General features: G+C 60.3%; 1 protein-coding gene and 1 long non-coding RNA gene across 2 annotated transcripts in view; both read right to left on the reverse strand.

Annotated features, from left to right (window-relative positions):
* SH3BP2 (SH3 domain binding protein 2) overlaps positions 1-4,499 on the reverse strand; it is a 19,794-nt gene extending 15,295 nt beyond the window's left edge. The window contains exons 1-2 of the mRNA XM_040489279.1: positions 4,496-4,499; positions 2,574-2,583 (exon numbers count right to left, since the gene is read on the reverse strand). Coding sequence (XP_040345213.1) covers positions 2,574-2,582 — 9 coding nt within the window. The 5' untranslated portion in view covers position 2,583; positions 4,496-4,499. The remainder of the gene's footprint in view (positions 1-2,573; positions 2,584-4,495) is intronic.
* A 2,608-nt stretch (positions 4,500-7,107) lies between these two features.
* LOC121039253 (uncharacterized) lies at positions 7,108-22,060 on the reverse strand. The gene is made up of 3 exons (XR_005794660.1): positions 21,948-22,060; positions 21,569-21,683; positions 7,108-7,158 (listed from the first exon to the last, which is right to left on the reverse strand). It is a non-coding gene; the product is annotated as an uncharacterized LOC121039253 (long non-coding RNA).
* Between the last annotated feature and the right edge of the window lie 1,005 nt (positions 22,061-23,065).

Here is a 23,065-nt window from a genome sequence, read left to right on the forward strand (position 1 = left end):
CCCCTCGCGGGCGGGGCGGGCGCGGCAGGTGGGGACCCGGCGCTCCGCCCGCCGCCGCGCGGCCTCAGTTTCCCCAACTGCCCACGCGGGACGGTGGCTCGGGGCGCGAAGCGGACGTCCACAGCGCGGCCCGGGCTCCGGAAGCGGGCGAGGCAAAGCAGGCGCACACGGCCGGGCTCCAGGCCGGCTAGAGCCCTTGGGAGAGGGGCTTCTGCTCCCTGAGCCTCAGTCTGCGCCTCTGCAAATGGGGGTGAGGGCCGCCCTGCCTCCGAGGGTTGCGGGTGGGCTTGAAGCGGGTGTGACCCGCAGGCACTGGGGCCCAGGGTGGGTCTGTGGGTCTTCCTGCCCCCCTCTTGGGCAAGTTGCTTAACCCATCTGCCGCCATGGGCCTCCAGCCCTGGATTCCCTGCAGGAGTCTCCCTGCAGGAGGTACAAGGTCCAGTCCTTGGCAGCTCCCGCCTGCTTGGGTAGATGGGGGCTCCCCTCCTAGGGGACCCCCAGGCTGGCCAAAGGCTGGGATGGCCTTGCTGGCCCCCCAAGCATTCTGCCTCCTCTGCCTGCCACCTGCACACAGCCTGCCCAAGCAATGGGCCAGCCATGGCATAAGGGAGCTCTGACAGCCTGGGCGCTGCTCCCACCCAGCTACACACTGGGCACCATTCCCTGCTTTCCTGGCCTCCACTTCAGGCTGGCCCTCGATGCCCCTTCCCACTGCAGCAGGAGGCTCCATCCCATCTGTGTGCCCTTGTTCACAGCGCCCTTGCCAATCTCTCCCCTGGCAGCACACTCAGCCCTCAAGGCCACCACCTCCCTTCCTCCTCTCCACCACCTCTGGGCAGCCCCCACCACTTGTGTCAGTTCCTTCCCCTGCTTGCAGCACCTCCTCCCCCATCACCTTCACTCAGCACACTCTCCCCCACCACACAAGCCATTCCCATCACCACTTTGTTCCAGGACTCCAGGGCCTCCTCATGCCCCCTGGCCTTTCCAGATCCAGGCCCCATGGATCTTTCTCAGGGGCTCTCCTCATGCCCTCTACCTCCCGTGCACCTGTGCCACCCAGACCCTGTGGTTCCCGAATCCAAGACCCAAAACCACCAAGCACCACCTCCAGGCTGCAGTGCACACTGTTTGCACTGCCTCCAGTTGCAACTGAACTAACTCAGCCCTCAGGAATTGGTTCAAATGAACACCAGACCTTCATTCACTTCTCCCAAAACAGAAGACAAAGGAACTCACTGTATCAGGCCAGCATTACTCTGACACCAAAGCCAAAGGCATCACAGGAAAACTATAGATCAACATCCCTTATGACTGTAGACGTAGAAAGCCTCACCAAAATACTAGCAAATGGCATTCAGCACCATGTAAAAAGGATTCTACACCACGCTGAGTGGGAATTATCATGGGAATGCAAGGGTAACACAATTCAATGATTGTAATACATCATGCTAATCAAATAAAAGACAAAAAGCACATGGTCATCTCAACACACACAGAAAAAGCATTTGGCAAAAACTTGACAATTTTTCATGATACGAGCAACACTCAACAAACCAGGAATAGGAGAAAACTTCCTCAACATGGAAAGGGTGTTGATGAAAAATCCCCAGCCAACATCATACTCAGTGGTAAAAGACTGAAAGCTTTCCCCTAAGAGCAGGGGCAAGGCAAAGACATCTACTCTTGCCACTTCTATTCAACCTTGTACTGGAGGTACTAGCCAGTGCAATTACGCAAGAAAAAGCAATAAAAGGTATCCAGATTGGAAATGAAGAAGCAAAACTATTCACAAATTAGATGGTTATGTATACAGACAATTTCAAAGAACCCACAAAACAATGATTAGAACTAATAAACGAGCTAGCAGAATATAAGATCAAAACACAAAAAACAGCCATACTTCTATATACGTACTAGCAATGAACAATCCAAAAATGAGAGTTCAAGTGTTCCCTCCCTCAGGTGGTCTTCCCTGATCTCCAGGGGTCCTGTGTTCCTCTGTGGGGTTAGAACACCCTTCCCTCCACCTAACACTGACCACGCTAGCTTGTCGCTGTTGCCCATCTTCACCAGCTCAGGCCCAGCACAGAGGGGACACTCAGGGAGCCCCAGAGGGGGCACAGAATGTTGGCCCTGTCACCGAGCCCCATGATGGTTTAACTCCACTTGTTCATTCTATGGGCTCATCAGCAGGAAGCCTCAGTCCCTTCCTCTGCAGGGGCAGACACAGCAGTAGGGACACCTCACTGTGCTGCTGGGGGTGCCCGCTGAGCCACCCTGGGTGGGAGCCGCCAGGGACAGTGCTGGAGGGCCAGGTTCAAATCCCACCAGGCCTGTCCTCCTCTGACCTCTGTTTCCTCTCACTTAAAGTGAGCACAGAAAGTCCAGTCGTCAGAGTCCCCCGACACCCCTCAGGGCATCTCTCCCTACAGAGGAGGGTACTGAGGCCACCCAGGGAGACTGCTATGCCGGGAGGGGCTTGGTTCCCTGCAGCTCAGAGGGGCTGACTGGGGCAGGACTCTGATGACACAGAGGTTGGCGTAAGGGTGGCCAGCATGGGGGTGGCCGCTGGGCTCCATGAACCCTTTCAAGACGGCGTGTGACCTTTGGAAGGCGGGCACCTCAGGCACACGCCCTGGTCTCCGCTCCTGAGCTCACTTGACCTTCTCTTACAGTAGAGGTTAGTCCAGGCGACCGAGGAGCAGGGACAGAGGCAGAGCTAGTGGATGAAAACCGCTCGGTCCCCCAGAGACAGTCCTTGAGGAGTCCCACAAAGTGCAGGCTCTGTGGCTCCCCCCTACCATGGGGCTGTGAGCCCCACAAGTGTGTGGTGATGATTTGCACAGGCCCACGTGTGAGTGCCACAGATAGTGTGCTCGGGCAGGCTGTGCTTGTGAGCTGCACAGTGCACACACAGGTTAGAGTGTGCACATCAGTGTGTGTGCATGCGTGTGCATGGGTGTAAGCCTCTGTGTGAGAGCCAAGCAGGGGCCCTGGAGGCTGAGCTCCTGCGGTCTCCTCTCTGACACTTGCAGACATTGCCCTGACTGTGATGAGGGAGCTGGTGCCTCGTGCGACCACAGTGTCAGGGGTTCCTGTCAGTGGTGACCACACCGGCCCTTTGTGGGCGCTGCAGGGAAAGGGGAGGCTGGGACCTCCGGCCCCAGTGAAAAGGGGACCTAAATGCATTCATTCACACACTCACACCCACACAAACACACGTACACACACAGACACACACACAGATACGTATGCTTTCTCATGTATGCCCACTGACACAAATATATTCACACGTACACGCTCATACGCCCACACTCACACACTCACTCAGATACACACACCCATTCGTAGACACGGACTCATTGTCACACACGCTCAAGCTCACTATGTACTCATACACACTTTTATGGACTCACACTGACACACACACTCATTCACTCACTCGTAAATATACACACACGCACAGCCTCCAGGGGCTCCCGAGACCCTTTGTGGGTGGCCCCCGTGCCCCAGGCTGGCAGCCTGGGCGTAGGTTAGAATGTTCTTCTTGACAGCTCCTTAAGTCCCACGGGCTCAATGCTTTATTCCCGTTTTACAGACTAGAACCCTGAGGCTGGGAGAAGCGCCCTGGGCATTCACCATTAGCCAGGCTCTGTGCTTCTCAAGGATCACCCCACATCATCATCCCGACACCCCCTGACGTGTGAACTGGCGTCATCCCCACACCACTGATGAAGACACCGAGGGTCTGAGAGGCTGAGTCACCTGCCCAAAGTTACACATCCAGTAAACGGTGGGGGACTCTCCAGGCACAGCCACGCCCCCAGGCAGGCACCCTGCAGGCGCTAGGTGGCAGTGGGGTCACGCCCAGGCCATCTGTTTTCCCCTTTCCCCTTTCCCTTCCCAGAATCTTCCTCCACAAGAGAATCAAAACCAAACATCTCCTGCGGGGGGGGGGGGGGGGGGAGGCGGCAAGCAGCCATGCCAGAGGGAAGGGGCATGACCTGGGCTTTAGGCGGAGAGCCCCCCAGCCCCTCAGCTCCATGCCAGGCTCCCAAGCATGGTCCACGCGTACACACACACACACACACACACACACTCACATCCATTCACACATACTCACTCAATGTGTGCGCACACAGGACCTGGCAGCATACGTGGTGGGAAGGCGCCCCCCAACCTGGGCCCCCACCTCCCTGCCAGCTGCGGGCTGAGTAGCACATGGTGGGGCAGGGGTGTCCTAGCAACAGGCTCCCTCTTGGGGCTCCCACTGTGCCCCATCCAGTTCCGCAGGGCTCTCCTCACAGCCTATCGGCTCTGGGGTCCAGGGCTCAGCCTGGACAGTTCCACAGGCCCGGGGTTTACGCCACCTGCTAAGCCCCCCGGTCCCGGGGCAGCCGCACTGACCTGAGAGCACTGACCCAGCACATTGTTCTTCTCCTGTCTGTCGATGGGCTGGGGGCAGGTGTCCTGAGGCCCAGGGAGGCCATGTGGCTCAGGGGCTACAGGGAGGACCTACAGCCCACGTCCCCCAGGCGGGGAAGGCCTGATGCCCCGGCATTGTCCTGGGTGCTGCCCAGGCAACTGCGTCCACAGCTCCCTCCTGCTGACAGCCGCCGGCTGCATCTGGGGCCTGTGGCCGCCAGGCTTCCTCCCCTCCAGAGACTTCCTGTTGCCGGGTCCCTGGGCAGCCCCAGCTAGCCAGCACTTCCTGCTTTCTACCCTCCCAGGTCCTGAGGCCGAAGTGAGACCCAGGGCTGCACCCATCAGCACTGTTAGGCCTGCTGGATTTTAGCCAGCACTGCCCCCATGCCCTACTGCAGCCGGAGACCACAGCTCTCCAGGCCCCGGGGCAAGACCAGCTTTGTCCCCTGGGAGGAAGCTCCCTGCTGATGCCCCCCACACACTTCCTGTGGCCACCTCTGCATACTTGGCTTCTCTCCAGGAAACGACCAAAGCCCCTTCCCAGCCATGGGCTGTCACACTGTGTCTCCTTGGCCCCAGAAGCCCCTTCCCCTCACGAAGCTGATGCTTACACCCAACACTGGGAACTCACTACCTCCACCTCTCTGACCTTTGACACCAAGGGACCAAGAGACCAAGGGACCAGGTTCCCAGCCTTGGCCCAGGCATTTGCCTGCCACCCTCCCTCCCTCCTCTACCACAGGCCTCCCCGTCTCCCCCAGCCAGGCATGGCCTCTGTGACAGAGCTGGGCTCACTGCCTCTGGCAATCATCACTCTCAACACCAGGCTTGACGACTATCAGAGCATGCTCTTGCCACTGTCCGGTCCTGCCCCAGGTCCCACTCAGAATGCGTCCCCTCCCCAGCCTACGCTGCCCCACAAGGGTTGGGTGCCTCTCCTGCCCAGATCCACAGCCAAAAAGTTGGGGAGCAGGGATTCAAGCCCAGGCTGTTCGGTGCTGAGCCCCCACATCCCCTGGCTCTCTTCTCCTGAGCTTGTGTCTTCTCCCACAGAGGACAGGCCCAACCAAAGGAAGGAGCACTCTGGGACCACCCCCCCCCCCACAGCAGGATTTGAGGGTCAGAGAGGCCACAGACCACAGGGTCCCCGGGAGTTGCTGATGGTCTTGTCCACCAAGTTTCCTGGGGCACCTAGCCGTCTCACATACTTGTAGTCAGGGCACTGGAGGGCAGCTCCCAGGCCGGGGGACCTCCATCTCCCACAGCGTCCACCGCCCCAGACATCTGCCAAAGTCCTCGTGCTACCTGGGGGCCTATCTGGGGTCACAGACCACCTGCTGTCTCTTAGAGGACGGGGGGCTTGACCTTTGTGTCTGAGCTCTCCTCAGGATAGGCATGGCTGCCCTGGCCTCCCCACGCCTAGGCCAGCCTCGATGCCCTTTGGTGGCTAAGGGCAGACTGTGCTTTTGGCAGAAAGTTGGCCATGACAGACAGACACCAACAGACAGACAGGTAGCAAGGGGGAGGGTTAGAGGGGGGTTTCTGCCCCCTCTTCCTCTTTGCAGTGTGCCCAGGGTGGATAGAGGGCCCCAGAGCGAGCTAAAGCTGGACACTCAGCCTACCTTTGTCCTGTGCCAGCTCTGTGGCCTCAACTTACTTAGTACCTCTGAACCTTAGTTTCTTCATCTGTGAAATGGGTGCTGAGGGTTGAGATAAAATAGCAGGTGAGGAGCTCCTGGGCCATGATCCGGCCAGGACAAGCCAATGGGCAGTTCTGGGCCAGGGTGGGGGCCTCGGCCTCAAGGGCCATGCTATGGGGTCAACAGAAGGCGGCAGGGCCCAGCAGGCACTAGACTGGGGAGGCCTCCAGGGGAGGGGGCTGGATCTGACAGAGGGAGGCAGAGTTTGCTGGGAGGGGCCGGGGTGAGGAAGTCAAAGACAGGACAGGGGTTCAGGGCAACATCACAGGGTGGGGAGGAATCCAGGGGCAACAGGGTGACCGAGGCCCAGCGAGGCTGGGGTACAGGCGTGGGGGTGAGAAGCTGCCAAGACGAGGACCGGGAGCCAGCCAACACTCCCCAGGATGCACCGCCCCTCACGGACAGACAGGTGGATGGATGAAGAGGCCTGAGGTCAAGGCAGCAGCCAGAGCTCCCCCACCCTTGCGCCCTGGAGGGTCCCCCCCACGCGCCTAAACAACAGCAGAGGTGGGGGGGGGGGGGCAGAGGGCCATGAGGGGAATAGGATCCCCATCAGGGGTCAGACCCATGCTGGCCCCTTCTCCAACCTTTGTCTCCCTCTGGGAGGTGGAGGTCAGGAGTCCTGGGCTGCTATGTGACCTCTGCAGGCCGCTCTTCTCTGGGCCTCAGCTTCTTCATGTGCCCTCCTACCTCCTGAGGCATCACTTTATCCTTGCAGCGAAGAACACTGCCATTTATATTCCTGAAAACAGAGGACCCTCCAATAATGGCAGCTCCGAGACCTTTTACGGTGTGCTGGAGATAGCCATGGAAATGATCCCACGCCAGGATCCCAGCAGCAAAAGGCGTGAGGCTGGAGCACGGCTGTGGTCTCTAGCCCACCCTCCCCCAGCTGCGGCTCCTCCCCCTGCCCCAAGGGCAGGTGCGTCAAACTGCCAGGCTTGGGGACCACCCCACCACACCGAACGTAGGGCACTTACCAGGGTGGGTGGGAGCCAGCCAGCAGGGCCAGCAGGGGCCAAGGGTCAGCCTGAAAAGAAAGCAAGACAGAGAGATTTCACTCTGAGTTCCTGGGGTCTGCAGCCTCCTCAGGAGCAAGGCGAACACCTAGCACAGCGTGACCTCTGCAGCTGGGCACGGAGTTTTCCTCACCCGTGTGCCCACAGCCCACGAAGCTGGTCCTATTGTAACCTGCGCTGACCGTGAGAACACTGCCATTCAGAGATGCTGAGACCGGCCAGGCTGATGGCCAGAGAACGGAGGGGTGAGGAATGGAACCATGTCCCTGGGAACGCCAGCCCCGGGTCTCCCTCAGGCACCCCGGGCCCCTGTGCCCAACCCGGTGCCCATCTGCCACCTTCAGGGGCAGCTCAGGCACTGAAGGTGCTGAGAAGGGCCTGTTGGGCTCTGGGGAGGGCCTGGGCCCAGGGAGGGGTGGCTGGCACCCACGATGGAGAAAAGCATCAAGTTCTCAAAATAAGATGTTTTGTATCAGCCCCTCCCGCAGGGCCTCGGTCCACCTAGAGCCAGCTCTAGGACCCTTGGACACAACTTCCCTTCTTTCTCTGAGCCTCACTCTTCTCTCCATACTTGAGGCTAGAGGCTGCCTTCCAGAGCAGGGCTGCAAGGGTGGGACTGGGCAGAGGGAGCGGGTGATGTAGAGGACAGGGCCCACCCAGAGTCACCCAGTGTCCCTGGTGACTATGTCTCAGTCCTAGTCCCCAGATACTACAAATGTGACCTCATTTGGAAAAGGGACCTTTGCACATGTAGTTAGGGATCTCATCCTGGACTGGCCAGATGGGCCCTAAATCCAATGACAAGGATTGGATTACGAGAGAAAGAAGAGACAGAGGCACAGATTGGAGTGACGTGGCCCCAAACCAGAGAAGCCAAGGATTTCTGCAACCACCAGAAGCTGGAAAAGGCAAGGAAGAAAGGATCCTTCTCTAGAGCCTCCGGAGGGAGCATGGCCATGCTGACCCCTGGATTTTGGATTTCTGCCTTCCAGGACTCAGAGAGTGAATGTCTATTGTTTTAAGCCCCCAGGGGGTGGTGCTGGGTTAGGACAGCCTTAGGAAACTATCACACACAGGGACTCTCCAAAGTCCTTTCCCTGGGCCAACTTCACTTGAAGCCCGAGCATATCCTGCGGGGAGAGACCGGTTCTGTGGGCAGCCCCCGCCATGCATGGGCATCCAGTTGGACGGAGAAAACCTGAGCTGGCCTCCTTGGCTGTGCACACCTCCTGCAGGCCTGGCCCACCACCTCCTACCCTCCCAAGCACGGGATTGGGTGCCACACCCAGCTCACACCCATCACACTTGCTGAGCCCTCCTCCTGCCTCTGGTTCACACCCCTGGCCAGCCCCCCCGTAGCACATTTCCACCATGAAGCAGGGGTCAGCCTGGTTCCCTGGACAGGTTTATGGGGTCTGGCTCCTGCTTCCAGCCCTGGGCGCTTAACTCTGGGCCTGCCACATAGGCCCATCAATCATGCCCCATTCCCAGTACCTGCCAATCTCTTCTACCTGCAAACTAAATCCTCTCCAAAATGTTCCCTCATCCTTGGAAAACAGAACCATCTAGAACCTCACACCCTTCTCTGAAATCTCCGTCAGTGGCACAGCCTGATACACCAGAGTATCACACGGATACCCCAGCACTCCCCACTGGCCTGGGTCCCGCTGAATCCCCAGAGCCAGGCTGGTGCCTGACCCATGCAGGGCCCAGATGGATAGATGGGACAGATGGCTTCAGAATCACGTCTACACACACGCCCATGCCCCTCGCGTGGCTGTAACTAGCCCTTGCCTAGGCCATCCCTCAGAGCCAGAGTGTACTTAGAGTTAATCTGACCCTGAACAAGAACTGATGTCCAGTGTGGCCACCACCAAGGCCCATCCATGGCCCAGGATCCCTCCTCGGTGAGATGAGGGGTGGCCGGCAATGAGCAGATATTCAAGACTGCTAACTGCAAAACAGAGATGAACTGGACGCATTGGAGCCTGCCAGTGTCCCCAGAAAGACAGCGGTGTGCTGGGGTCCAGAAGGCCCCCAGGGTCTCAGGGCTGCCCAGGATAGAGGCAGGAAGCGTCCAGTCACTCCTGTGTCCAAGCGCAGAGGAAATTAAGGGAAGTGCAGAAAGAGACCCACATGCATGGCTGCCCACCCTGGGGCCTGGGCTTCTGGGTCAGGATGGGGGTGGGGGTGGGGCTTCTACTCTGAGACACTTGGCCCTCAAGCTCTGTCCCCAAAGAAGACTCATGAGGCCCTCACATCCCTGGACGCTGCCCCAGTCACACAGCACCCCGGAGCTTTCCTCTCCCTGGCCTGGCATCTCTGCCTCCAGCAAACATTCCCAAGCTGGGCAGAGTGCAGAGCAGAGCTAGGGGCCCTCACAGAGTCGGGGGTACCCCTGGGCTCATACCCAGGGCAGAGCTCCCTCCAGCAGAGTCCCGGAGAGGGAGGCTCCCCAGGAGGGAGCTGGAGCCTGGCCAGGAAGGAGCAGCATGCAGGCAGGAGGGAGGATGGCGGGAGCCCCGGGCCAAGGTCCCTGTGTGAGGGACAAGGTCCACTGTGGGCTGTGGTGAGGGGCAGGCTAGGTCTGGGGGGAACCACGCTGGCATCGTCACTGGCATGAACCACTCTCCTGCCTCAAACCACAAGCCAGCAGAGGTGCTCAGGATTCACGCTTCGGTTCATCAGAACTTAAACAAGTCTGTGCCTTTTAACTGATTAAGAAAAAATGTCCCAGAGCACTGATGTGTGCCCCGAGTTCCTGGCCCGTGCCCGCGGAGGCAGCCTGCCTCTCGTCAGCCTTGCCCCAAAGCGCTAGCCCCAAGAGAGATGCTCAGGGCTTCCTGCCCCTGTGGTTCCCCATGAAGGGGCTGCTCCAGCCTCAGGACCTGGGTGGGCAAGAATAGCACAGTGGTTACTGCACAGGCTTCCTTGGGGACAGGCCTGGCTCAATCCCCTCTTCTAAACTTGTGGCCCACTCTGAGCCTCAGCTTCCTCATGTGAAGAATGGGGTGGACAGTTCTGGTGCAGGATGTCCCCAGGACCATCTGGCACGGCTGGTGGGCAGGGATACTCCAGGGGCACTTGGTCACTGGGGTTCTGTTGCGAACACTGTCAGCGCAGTCATGTTGGAAAGGGGGAGTGTGCTCTCAAACCATCCTGCTCGAAGCCGGGCTACACCTTCCCTTCCGGCCCCTCGGGGTCTGGACCCTTGAGCACCCCAGGATCCCCGGCCACTGATGGCCCCATTCTGAGCCACATTCCCATAGCGCTGGGAATTGCACCCAGAGGTGACCCATCGCACCCACAGCCCTCCAACCACACGCAGGACCCCTCTCCCAGCTCCCGGGAGAGTCTGCCCCTCCCTTCATACCCCGCACCTGAGCATTTCAGTCTGTCTGGGGACCACCTGTCCCTCCCTCAGCATCGGCTCCAGAGGACGGTCACTCCTCATGTCCACCCCCCACAGTGTGTCCAGCACGAAGCAGGCACTGAGTACTTTCTAGAGCATGAGCTACTGCATCCCTGGCTAGCTGGGTGCCCCTTACTCCCCATGGCATCCAGCCCAGGACGCTCATTTCTTGCCTCAAGTACCCCCACTTCTCCACCCCTGGGGGCCTCTGGCTACATGACATATGCCCAGTATAGGGGCTTTGGTGCCCACCAAGCAGGGCTTGAACCCCTCCCCAGAATGACTTCTCCCAGCCTGTGTCCTCGTCCACAAAGCAAGGCTGGCAACGGTCACCGACAGAGCAGATGTGGGGCCAGACCAGGCACCCTCACACCCCAAGCACCTGGTGGGCCAGGCCCTAGGCCGACAAGACTGCCCAACACTGCTGCTGACCTTCCAGGGGTCCAGGGAATGTGGTTGGGCAGGAGATCTGCTTTTTTGGCAGGATACCCAGAAACAGAGACACCATCTCCTCTCAGGTGAGAGATAAGCTGATCCCTGGCCAGATGAGGGATCCACAGAGACCAAGACTTCCCCAAATCCAGTCTGCTCCCCCTCTGTCCTTCCCAGGCCATGCCACATCGGCTCCCTCAGCACATACTCACTGAGCACCCATCCTACTGGGCAGCAGAAGGCTCCAGAAGGCAGTTCTGGTGCTCGGTGCAAGGCCTGCCTCCCCAACAGGGGGCCTGGTTCCTGCCACCAGCCCTAGGCCGGCCTCCTCAGGAACAGAGGCTACCATCAACCAGACCCTCCTGGGGACCCCTGTGTCGCACGCACATCCCACGGGGGCAAACTCCCCACTTGCTGAGGCCAAGGCCAGGGGGTCACGAAGGCTAGGGTGCTTTCCTTCCTGTAGTCCCCTCCCGCTACGGATGGCCAAGCCACCGGGCCAGGGCAGGGGCCTGGAATGTCCACCAATGTGTCAGCTCCGTGGCCTACGCGGTCCCCAGCTGCTCAAGGGTACACACTGCTGCTCTCCCGATGAGGAAAGGGAGGCTAAGAAGGCCGCAGCACAGCCATCCAGCCGGCACTGCCCATGGGGCCTGGAGCCCAGAGCCACCTCACCCACACCACACAGTCCGGCATTTCCTGCTGAGGCTGGCTCCCAGAGGCGCGAAGGGAGAGGAGGAGCCCCACAATGGCTCCCACCTGGACAGAAAACACACCAGCCCAGAGGGCAACGGGAGGGGGGCCCCAGGCTCTGGGCAGGAGGCTGCAGCACAGGGGGCGGGACAGACCGTGCAGCGTGCTGGTGCATGCCAGCCTGTCCTTGTGGGCTCAGGGTTTGCTTGTTTTACACTCACGTCCAAAGCCCAGGGACAGCCCAGTCGGGAGACATTCAGCCTGAGCCTGGCTCACTGCTGCCAGTGCTGCAGGGGGAGGACAGTGCTCACCCCAGAACAAGGACTGGCAAGAAGCAGAAGCTGAAGCCTCAGAGTCTCCATTGGTAACTCAGGCTGTTCCGAGAGCTGGCAGGCTCAGCGGAGTGAGAACCGAGGAGGCCCGGCGCTCAGTGCTAGGGCTGTGTGGATGGAGAGGTCCACACTTCAGCAGAGAGTCAAATGAAGCGAAGGAGCAGGCCACCAGATATCCCAGAAACAGTATCTCCGTCAGAAACGGGGGGGCCCCTACAGAGCCAGAGCCGAACCCCACTGGGTAGCTAATAAAACTGAGAGCAGGAAGTGTTGTCCACCACTGGGCCAGGGTGGGCTGGGATGCTGGTCTGTCCTGCACAGAGCATTAGCGCAACCCCCAAGTTCTCCTGGTACTGGGGCAGAGGGAGGCAGTCAGGGCACTGCCACCTGCTGGCAAACACCACACCCTTCACCCCAGGATCCAAGCTGGCCCCACCCAGAGCGGGGCTCCCGATCTGCTGGGGAGGCAGCCACTTCTGACTCATGTCCTTGTGACCACCATTCCACCCAGACACGGTGACACATCAGCCAGCATCCTTGGAGCCATCTTCCACATGAAGTAGCCAAGCACGGAAACCACACGGGGGGTGTCCCGGATGGGAAGCAACTTGTGCAAAGGGCCTGGGGTTGGGGTAGGAGGGAACACGCACCTCAGACCAGAGGGACAAAAGCAGTTTCATTTCAGAGCTGTTTTTCAGGGCCACATGCCCAGCTGAGTGTGGATGAGATCCCAGGCCTGTCCCCAGGGTGAGGTCCCAGGCCAGGACCCCATTCAGGCTTAGGCTCCGGGCCTAGTTTCACTGATTTGCAATGGGGTCCTGGTGCAAATGGGCTTATTTGGTCCCTGAGGACCAAAGAAGACCGACCGTTCACTGGAACTCTGAGACAGCCACTTGTCCCAACACTGGGTCTCAGGGCCTCTGAGGGTAGAGGGCACCCACTCAGCCCAGATCTCAGTACCAGGGCAAGGTGTAAGAAGGGAACACAGCAGGGATGCCAAGGCCATGAAACCAATGCTAGGGAGGGATGTGGGTAGAGGAGGCAGCCAGAGAGATCCAGCCCCACTGCTCCTCGAGGGAGCCGAAGTCAGAGACCAAAGGTCAGCCATCATGGGCACACTGTAAGGACACCTGCTGTCCACCTGTGCCAGGCCAAGGCAGCTGTGTGAGCCCTCCACATTGGCAGCCACTTGACAAGGCATCTTGGGCTAGGCCACCAGGGACACAGCCTTGACCCCTGCAGCAGTCAGTGGCCTTGGTCACTCCGCCATCTGTCCCACCACCCCTCTCCTTAGTATCTTTCCTGCCATGGTGGCCTCCCTTAGACCACAGGAAACCGTGGTGTCCCTCAGCACTCTACAACATTTCACTGGCTCAGGGCTGCTAGGGCAGGGCAGGGTCATGAGGTGTGGCCCCCAATCTGGATCCTCCAGGGACTCCTTACTCACCAGGAACCCCAGGTCACCATTTGTCCAATGGGGTTCTGGCCTCCTGCTGACCCTGCCCCAGGCCAGAACGCAGAGCAGGGAGTCTACATGACAAAATCTCTCTCTCATTCTGCTCATTTCAGCCTTTTACAGTGAGGTCTTTCTTCTCTCTTAACCCACCTACTGTTATACTTTCATCCCCAACAGAACATTTTTAAGCTGTTTTCAAACCATTTTTTTCTTTGATGCTGTTGATTACTTTTTACTTTCTGAGGTTTATTGTTGCCTCTTTTTTTTATTTTTTATTTTGTATTTTATTGCATTGTCTTTTGTTTTTGGTCACATTGTATCCATCGGTAAATTTTAGGTTGGCCTCGGGAGGTCTCACACCCGCCTGGTCTTGCCCTCTCATCGGTGGCCAGCAAAGGGGAACACCCAGGCAACAGGCTAGCCCGCCTGTCGGGGCTACAGTGGGCAGGGCCTGGGGAAGCATGCTGTGGCCACTCCCAGGCCTCGGTCTCTGGCTGGACAGAGACAGGGAGACAGAGACAGGTCCAGAGGGAGGGAGCCAGAGAGAGGACACAGGAAGAGGTCGGACAGAGGGGCAGAAGAGGGAAGGGGGAGCAGGTCAGCCCCCCATTAGAGGAACTGAGAGCAGTGTGTTCCTCCTTCGCCTGGGAACCCAGGCTTGGGCACTGGACAGGATGACTCAGCCACTGGCTCCTCCCGCGCCCTCAGCACAGACCCCCCACAGGGGGACCAGACTGCTCCCAGGCGCCCTCATACTGCCCCATTGTTCGGAGGCCCAATGAAGAAAAGGGTCTGGCAGGGGGCCCAGGTTGGCGGGAAAAGAGCCCAGTCCCCAGTCTCCCCTGCGAGCAGTCTGGGGCCTCCATCAGGGGGTCTACGTCCAGCCACCGTGCTGTCCTGCACACTGTCCCCTTTCCAAGGCCAGGTGCCCTGTGAGATCCCGTGCCCCAGGCCCACCCTCCTGTCCCCCACCCCACCCTCTCCTGGCTCTGAGCCGAAGCAGAGAGGTGGTTCTCAACGTTCTCAAAGGTGATCACACTCAGGCTCAAGTTCAAGGTCCTTACCCAGCTGGTGCTCAACCACAGTGCACACCTCACACCCCTTCCCTGACCTCCTCATATCATCCCCATCTGACAAACTCCTGCCTGGCCTTCGGCCCCAGTTCAGAACACCCCAAGACACCCCTGATGCCCCACAATCAGGCTGGGGCATGGCTCCCTGAGGGTTCTCAGAGCGTGACGCAGGGCAGGAAGAGGGGCTTACCCCATCGCTGCCCAGGGATCCCAGGCCGGGCCCTTCCTGAGGCACAGACAGCTCTGGTCGGCGCCCCCAGCCACCACAGCCCAGACCTGTGTGAGCCCCACGGCCGGAGATCTCCCGTCTGCCCACCCCCACCCCACACCCTAGCCCTGAGCCAGAGCCCTAGAGAACTCCCTCAGATCCCCACATGCAATAGAGACAGGGAGTCTAACTGAGGCACCAGAGGCAAGGAGGCTTCTGCTGGCCAGCAGAGCCCAGAGCCCAGCTCTTGGGTGCCGGCCCCTAAGGCCTCCTCCTGGCTGGGGCAGCCTGCTGGGTGGGAGGGGGAGTGGGTACGGCTCGGTGGGTGCTCTAGGAACACCCTCCCCATCCCCAGGGAGACAGCTGTGGGGTCACAGCACTGTGGGCCAGAAAAGCCAGCAAACAATGGGGGGGGGGGGGGGGCACCAGGGCCCAGCGCTACCCCGTCTGACCAGGACTGCCTCCCCCACAGGCCCAACAGCCACTCGCTTGCGGTCACTGACTCCACCCTGGTCAGCTGACCCCCTCTCCCCACCACACACCTAGCTCTCCTACTTGTCTAAGCCCCCTTCCAACCCCCCTACTCCCACCCAAGCTGTTTCACAGCCATTGCCTCAGGGGGGCTGCACATGTGGGAGCATCTCCAGACCCGAGTGAACTTTGGAAATAGAAACCAACCCCTGCTCGAGACCCTCCCATGCCCTCGGGCCTGACTTCTGCACCCCTTCTGCCTTCTCCAGGCCTCTCCTTCAGAGTCTCTATGCCAACACACCGCAGGGCCCCTAGCCTGGCCCCTTTTTTCCCCTTCCTGCTCCCACCCCAAGGAGGCCCCATCATGGATGCCCCCCACAGCACCTCCTGTGCCGTTCTTGGGTGCTGCCCACTAGCAGGGCCAGGACCACCCCCGGGCCAGGCACCCAGGAGGGCTCCGTGCAGGTTTTTGAGGGGGTGCATAACTCAACATGGAGGCCGCTGGCTTGGGCTTGGAGTGGGCAGTCTCCTCCTGCTTCCCAAGACCTTGGCCCCGGAACAGCTGCCCCCCCACCCCACCCCCGCCCCCGTGCCTGGCTGTCGAGAAGCTTCAGCTTGGGGCAGGGCCTCCTAGATCCCCTCAGGAGTAGGATCTCTTTCTCAACCTTCTTCCTTCCTCAGCAACTTCCTGCCTCCGCAGTGAACATGGCCACCACCAACCACAGCACTTTACCCTCCCATCACAGTCCCAGGAAAATGGGAAGACTGGTTTCAGAGAGCCCCTGCCCCAGGTGGCAGACCTTCCGAGGCCAGGTGCCCAGGACCCCAAAACAGGTCAGGGCCTCGGAGACGGGCTCCATTCCTCACTCCATTGTGGACCACTGGTGCTGACCCAGGTGGGACAGAACCCAGACCTGCTCCCAGCCTGGGGCGCTCCCTACACCCCAGCACCAGACCAGAGACAGAGCCCTGACCTAAGGGCAGGCATCGCCCTCCGCTGGCAGCTGTAGCCCACGGTCTGGAACCAAACTGGGCGGGAGGGTAATGATTCCAGAGTCTCCTGCTCCCATGCCCCCCCTCCCCCAAGTAGCTTGCTGTGGCAAGGAGCCAGCGCTGGGAGTCTGGGGGTCCCGGCCCTGTCACATACCAGGCAGCAGTGTCGGGGTAAGGTCCCCGGAGGAGCATATCCTTCCTGAGCCAGACTGGAGAGACAGGAGGACTGCCTGAGGAAGGGGGTACGATGCAGACAAGATCCTGAGACAGGGCAGGGTGCAGGGAGGCAGACACTGGAGCCTGAGGGGCTACCGCCAAGGGGCTACCATCAGCTCTGACCCGAGCGGGGTGGGTCGGCAGGGAGGCCTTGGTGGCCTGACACCAACTGCAGGGGCTCTGAGGCCCTCTGCTGCGTCCAGCTCACAGCACCCTGCCTCCTGCTTAGCACCTCCTGCATTCCTAGACGTTCTAGGCCTGACAGGCCACCTCCCATCCTAGGCTGAGGGCTAGGAGACACAGCCACTGCACCCTCTGCCTGCCCAGCTGACCACTGATCTGCCTGTCAGGGCCAGGCCCCCAGTGCTGTGTCCGCCTGGCTATCAGGGATCCCAGGGAGCCAACACAAACGGCTTCTCCCTTTCCGGCCCCAAATAGGAGGAAAGGAAGTAGCTGGATTAGGGAGGGACGTTCAGGAGACAAGGCAGGCGCTGAGTGCCCTGGTGCACCTCCCTCCAGCTCTGACACAAGGCTGTGGTCCTCACACCTGTCCACTTGGGGCTTCTGGGGCCTTCCTCATCGCTCTCCTGCTGGTTGCACACCAACTCCACCTCGGGGACTGGCTCCCTGGGACCCAAAGACTGGGTTTCCAGAATGGCCTGCAGTTCAGGGGAGGTCAGGCTGACCCCAATCTTGGCCCTAACACACATCTTCAGGAAGGGAAACAGCCACAGAGAAAGGAACTGCTTCCATTTAGGGTGGGACCCCCAGGATACCCCACCTCAGTCTCCCCATCTGAACCCTGCTGGGGCCACTGAGAGCATCTGGAACCCAGAGCTGGGGCAGGGCAGTCAGCTGGGGTGGGGGGTGGGGAGTGATGACAGAAACCTTTGAGCGAGGCCGAAGCACAACAAACAACCCATGGTTATCTGATTGGCAACTCCACCAAGCTGGGCAGCAGAGGGTTCCAGGATGACGGCACGGATTCATCTCAGACGCTGAGCGGACAGTTAAATGTAGGCAGGTAGTAACAAGCCAACTTCAAAGAGGGCCCGGCCCTGCCCTGCCCCCACCCTGGTGCCACCTGCCCGCCGGCACTTGAGGCCGTGCCTTCTGAACTTTCTGGGATGCTCCACAGTGGGACTTCCCTGTGGGGGAGCCCACATGCACCTCCCCCCCCCCCGCCCCCCGGACCAGCCCTATGTGGGCACCCTGTCCTTTATGAGTTCCCAGTAAACACGGTGACCAGGCAATGAACTGGGAGGCTAAGAGGAGGCACCCGGTTACTGGCCAGAAAGGGTCCCCTAAGCATCAAGCAGGACAGACACTTAGGCCTTTCATTACACTACTTCTGAGGGACAGAGAGGCAGGGTGGGCCAAGGCCAAGCTGCCTCGTGTGGCATCTGCCAGCGGGTCTTGCCCTCCACCTGCAGGCCTGTCTACTCCTGGCGCCCATGCTAACCAGGCCATGGTACACAGAGCACCCAGCATATGCAGAGGACCAGAGGGCTGGGGGCAGCAGCTTTCTGAAGGGGTCCACCTCTGCTCCAGAGGCAAGGGCTGAAGCCAGGTGGCAAGGGCCCAGGCCCCCAGCCAGAGCCCCAAGTGGACTGTGGGGACAAGCCAAGGCCCCACCCTGGCATTCCAAGCCCCAAGGTCTACCTCTGACTTTTTCCCCGCCTTGCTGGGGGCAACCAGCACTGAGGGCTAGGAGCTTGACTGGCTCCTAGTGTAGCTCAGGACATGGGTGGGGCCTCAAGTCCAGCCAGGGTATGCAGACACGTGGCCCTCCAACTACAGAACAGGGCTGCTAGATTACAACATCAGCTCGGGCCAGGCTGGAGGAAACCCTCAAAATGGAGCTGCACAGTCTGTGCAAGGTCAAGGGCAGGAATGTCTTGGCCCGGGGTCTGGGGGTGCGGCCTTGATGGAGCCCCTCACGGGGCTCGAGATGCCCATGAGGGCTCCTAGGCAGCATCTCATTCACTTTTCCCAAGGACATCAGGCATTTGAACTGGTTTTACTCTATTTCACACGGAAAGGACCGAAGTCCAGGGAGTCACTCAGACCTGAAGTGGACACAGCCTGCCGGGCAGGCTCAGTCCCCCCCCCCCCGCCCCTCCGTGGGGGAGCACAGCCATCACCACCACTTCAGACTTGGGGCGGGGACCTCGCTCCCTCTGCAGGCTCCAGCAGGCAGGCACCCACACCCCACTCAGTGGCCTGGAACAGGCATGCTTGGCAGCAGGCCATCCCCACCCTGGGCTCAGCGAGCGCACAATAAACATCTGATTCACGAGGAAACAGGGCACTTCTCGGAATCAGAACGTGGCTGCAAGGGCTAGGGGTGTGGATACCACACGGATGCCCCACCAGCTCCACAGGCCCTGTTGACCTCCCCAGGACACTGCCTCCAGCAACCAAGCACACCAACCCCATCCCGGGAGACCAGCTGGCTAAGACTACTAGAACCTGGCATGGCCAGCCCACGTGGGCCAGGGGTGAAGGAAACAGCAGCCCTGCCATCAGGATCCAGCACAGCCTACACTCTGGGGCAGGGGTGAGCAGAGGCTGACCGTTCAGGTGGCCTCAGAGCTGGAAGTCACCTCAAGCACAGTGAAGCCCCTCCCCACTGAGAGCCCAGCAGGACTGGCATTCATTTCACTTGTACTGCTCCTGGCTTTCACGTGCAGCTCAGGAGCTTGGCCCCCAAGGCCAAATCCCTCAGTGTGAGCCAGAGCCAGGGGCTTCTGTCACCTGAGGGTCAGGAAGTATCAGAGTGTCACTAAGGAGCCTCAGGTCTCCTGGCCTGAGACTAAGAGGCACCATCCTGTCCACTCTCCCCTGCGCAGGCCTGCAGAGGTGGTGAGAAAGGTGGTCTGGCAGAAACGCTGGGCCTGCCTGCCCGAGGCTATGATGAGCCCAGAATGTGCTCCCCCCCCCCCCCCCAGCCACCTCTGGCTGGGACTTACGTGGTCCACACATGGGGCCAGCCCCGGCCCGTGAATGCCCAGTCAGGGCCACTGGAGAGATCCAGAGGCCTTCTGGAGAGAGACCACCTACCCTGGGGGGCATTCTGAGAGCCCCTCTGCCCTTTTACGGGTTGCCCCATCCATGCCCTCACCATACCCGGCACACATCAGGCCACTCTGGTCAAACTGGTCTGCCACCCTTCCCACTTCCAGCCTTTGGTTCAGTCTGTCCCTGCCTCCAAGGCCATCCACCATGGCTCAGAGAACAGCCCCCCTCTTTTTTGACTGCAACCCCTGCCTGCACAGGCCACCTGTAGCCCACCAGCCAGGTTGCCCAGGCTGGCCGCACTACCCAGGGGTACCTAAGGACCACATATGCATGTGCCTGGAACTTACTGAGGCCACCTACTACCTTGCCAGTCACTGACCTTGGGTATCTCACCACAGAGCTTTAAGGACAGAAGCCAGGAGGACCCAGGTGGCTCCCCAACCCTGGCCACTCCTCACAGATTCAGGCCTTTGCCACGAGACCCAAGCAGAGCCTGCCCTTTGCCCCCAGGCCTTTCCATGTCTGGTCCTACCCCTACTCCCAAGCAGAGGCGGCCCAGCTGTCCCTGCTGTTCAGTTTGGAGGCTCACAGTCGCTGAACACCAACCATGAGCCACCACCAGCCCCTCAGACGTACAGAACCACCCACTAGGTAGGGGTTCACTACCGCAGTTTACAGATGAGGAAACCAAGACTCAGCAATGCGAGATCTCCCGGACGAGATCATACAGCTGATAAATCGACATGGTCAAACTCAAACCCAGGACCCAGCCCCTTGTGACCAAGCTGGGCCACCTTATCTGTCTGTGTTCCCTCAGGCTTCCCATCTGCAGGGCTGCCTGCGGGTGGGGGGTGGGGAGGGGGAAGAAGTGGGGGGTGGGGAGGGGGAAGAAGAGGACGGCAGGGGCTCACCCAGCACCTCATTTCCCTCTGTCCATGTGAATAATAGGAAGGGACAAAACACATTTGCATCCCCCCGATCTGTCTTCTCTCTCTCCTAGGCCAGCCTCCTTGGGGGGTCTTTCCTGACTCTGTGGGCCTGAGGGACTCCCTGAAAGGGCCAGGGCCCCATCAGTACCCTCTTCCCAGACAGCTGACAGGGACTGGCCTGGACCATCTACCTGTCTGCCCTTCTGCCTGCTCCCTCTGCCCAGGTGTGCTCCAGTATGGGACACAGAGCCAAGTAACAGGGGTGAAGAGGTCGGGAAGGGGAGGTTGACAGTCTTTACCCATCAGAGCCACCACCCTGGCCCCCTGTTCCACCAGGAGTGGAGCCCTGACTCCCAGGAGCGCCCTGTGTGGCCCTCCTGGGTAAAGGACACAGTGGCAGGAGGTTCCAGCAGGTGATGGGGCCCAGCCCCCTCCTCTGCTTTTGCAGAGCCAGGCATGGACAGGATTGGGGGCTGACCCCTGGGGGTCACACTGAGTCAGTGCTGAGCTGGACAAGAACCTGGGACCCTATTCCCACTCCAGGATTCACCATGTCCCCTTGGTCCCCCAACTCTTGAGAAAAAAGTCTGCACATGTCATCATGACCATCATAGCTGTCACTGCAAGTAACATTTTCTGAGCCCCTTTGTGCTGGGGACTGGCTGACGCCTCATAAGCAAGATCACACGTCTGTCACGCACACGGACACCCCAGCAGTCCCACACAGAGCCCTCATCCCAGGCCAGAGCCACTTCTGAGGGGCGACTTACTTGGTCTGCCACCAGCCCAAGGCACAGACATGACCAGCACTGGCAGATGAACAAATGAAGGCACAGAAAGGGGATGTGAGGCGCTCGTGATCACCAAGGGTGGCAGAGAGCACCGGCCCCAGGCTGACACAGGGCATCAGAGCTCAGTCCCTGCCAACACTCTCAGAGGAAGCCCAGGTCGGCACCACCTCACCAGGGGCAGCCAAGGCCTGGAGCAGCAGGAAAGTGTTGCGCAGCTGGAAGAGACCGGCCTTCAGGAGGCTGTCCCCAACCCCGAACTCTCCCATCCTCTCTGCCACCCTCTCTGGCACTCACTGTTTCCCCAAATAAGACTCGCAGACTCCCCAGAGCCACGGATCTATCAGTCACTCACACTTCAATGTGAATCAGCTCCAATAAGCAACTTTCCTCTCACCTTTTGGATTACCAGGAGGAGGTGGGAGCAAATTCCGCTCTGAGCCTTTGGAGGCTCGGTCCGGACGGTCGCCTGGGGGCAGAGGGGCGCTGTGGGGCCCTCGAGCCCCAAGGGCCTAGGGAAGCGTGGGGGGGGGGGGGGGGAAGCGTGGGGAGGGGGGAAGCGGGGGAGGGGGGAAGCGGGGGAGGGAGCGGGGGGGGAGAACAAAGAGAGGTACGCGGGCCCGACGCGACGCAACCGCCCTCCACCCCTGGACCTCCGGGGTACACCGTGCAAGCCCCCGAACCCGCGCGCTTTCTCGGGCAGAAGCGCCGAGGACCCTGGCCCAGGGAAACCGGGCCGGTCCGGGGGACTCGATCGCGCCCCGCCTGTGCCTTACCGTGAGACTCTGCACCCGGCCCGCGGGCCCTGCGTGCCGGCGGCGGCTCCCGCCCGCGGGACCCGCGGCCAGGCACTGGGGCCCGCCCGGGTCCGCCCCGCAGGGCCCCGCCCCTCCCCACGAGCCTGGCCCCGCCTTCCCAGGCTCTGGGTCCCGCCCCTATCTGCCGCGCGGCGGCTGGGGGCGGGGCTGGGTCGTTTCCCCGCCCCGCCCCCGCTCCGGGGAGGAGAAGGTGGGCGTCCGCTGCGGGCGTAGACGCGCCGTCCGTGCATAGCGCACAGAAGGTGCCCAGTAAATGCAAATAGGAACGAATGAGCAGCGTTTCTGTTCTTTCTGCGAGGCCGCCCTTGACACTGTGGCCCCCCTGGAGGTGGCGCTGCCCCCCCTCTCAACCCTGCAATCCTGATCCTGCTGGAGGAGGTGGTATATGTCCCTGATCCGACCCCTGACTCAAGAGTCTGACTCTGATCAGGAGGTACGGAGCAGAGATATGGATTGAATCCCCCCTGGCAGAGAAGGGCTTGCTGGGAACTGAGCCTCTGGAACCTCGCCCTTGTCAGGAAAGAGCCTCCAGGGCACTTTCAGCTGCTTCCAAACCAAGACACAGCCCGTGGACCAGGTCTGGACTCCTAAGGCCCAGGGATCTGGCCCCAACACTGTGAGGCCCAGAAAATAGGGTACTCTTTACTTTGCCTCCTGGGAAGCTCCCAGCAGCAAGGCCACTCCCAATAGCTGAGGAAGAGAGGGGGGATTACAATCCAGGTTTACACCCAAATAACCCTGTTTAAGGGGCTGGGGCTTAGTGGAGGAAGGGGGCTTGGCAGGTCTCTTTGGGGAAGGGCCTTTCTGGGAGGAATAGCTCTCCCCGGCCTGGGGAGTGGGGGGCGGGGAACCATAAGGGCCAGGTAGGCAATGTGAGCAGTGGAGATAGAGTAAAGGTATTCTAGGGAGAAGGAACAACGCCTGCAAGCTTGCAGGTGAGTGAAGCCTTCTGGGGAAGGGGTTCACTGCTTAGGGCATGAGGAGGAGGAGGCAGGGCTCATCTCCAAGATGAGTGGAGGCTGGATCCTGGTCCCAGAGCCTAGGAAGCTGTGGGCAGAGGAAGGACAGGATCTATC

Source organism: Herpailurus yagouaroundi, unplaced genomic scaffold (assembly GCF_014898765.1).
Source record: "Herpailurus yagouaroundi ecotype Mexico unplaced genomic scaffold, PumYag 28, whole genome shotgun sequence".
Taxonomy (NCBI): domain Eukaryota; kingdom Metazoa; phylum Chordata; class Mammalia; order Carnivora; family Felidae; genus Herpailurus; species Herpailurus yagouaroundi.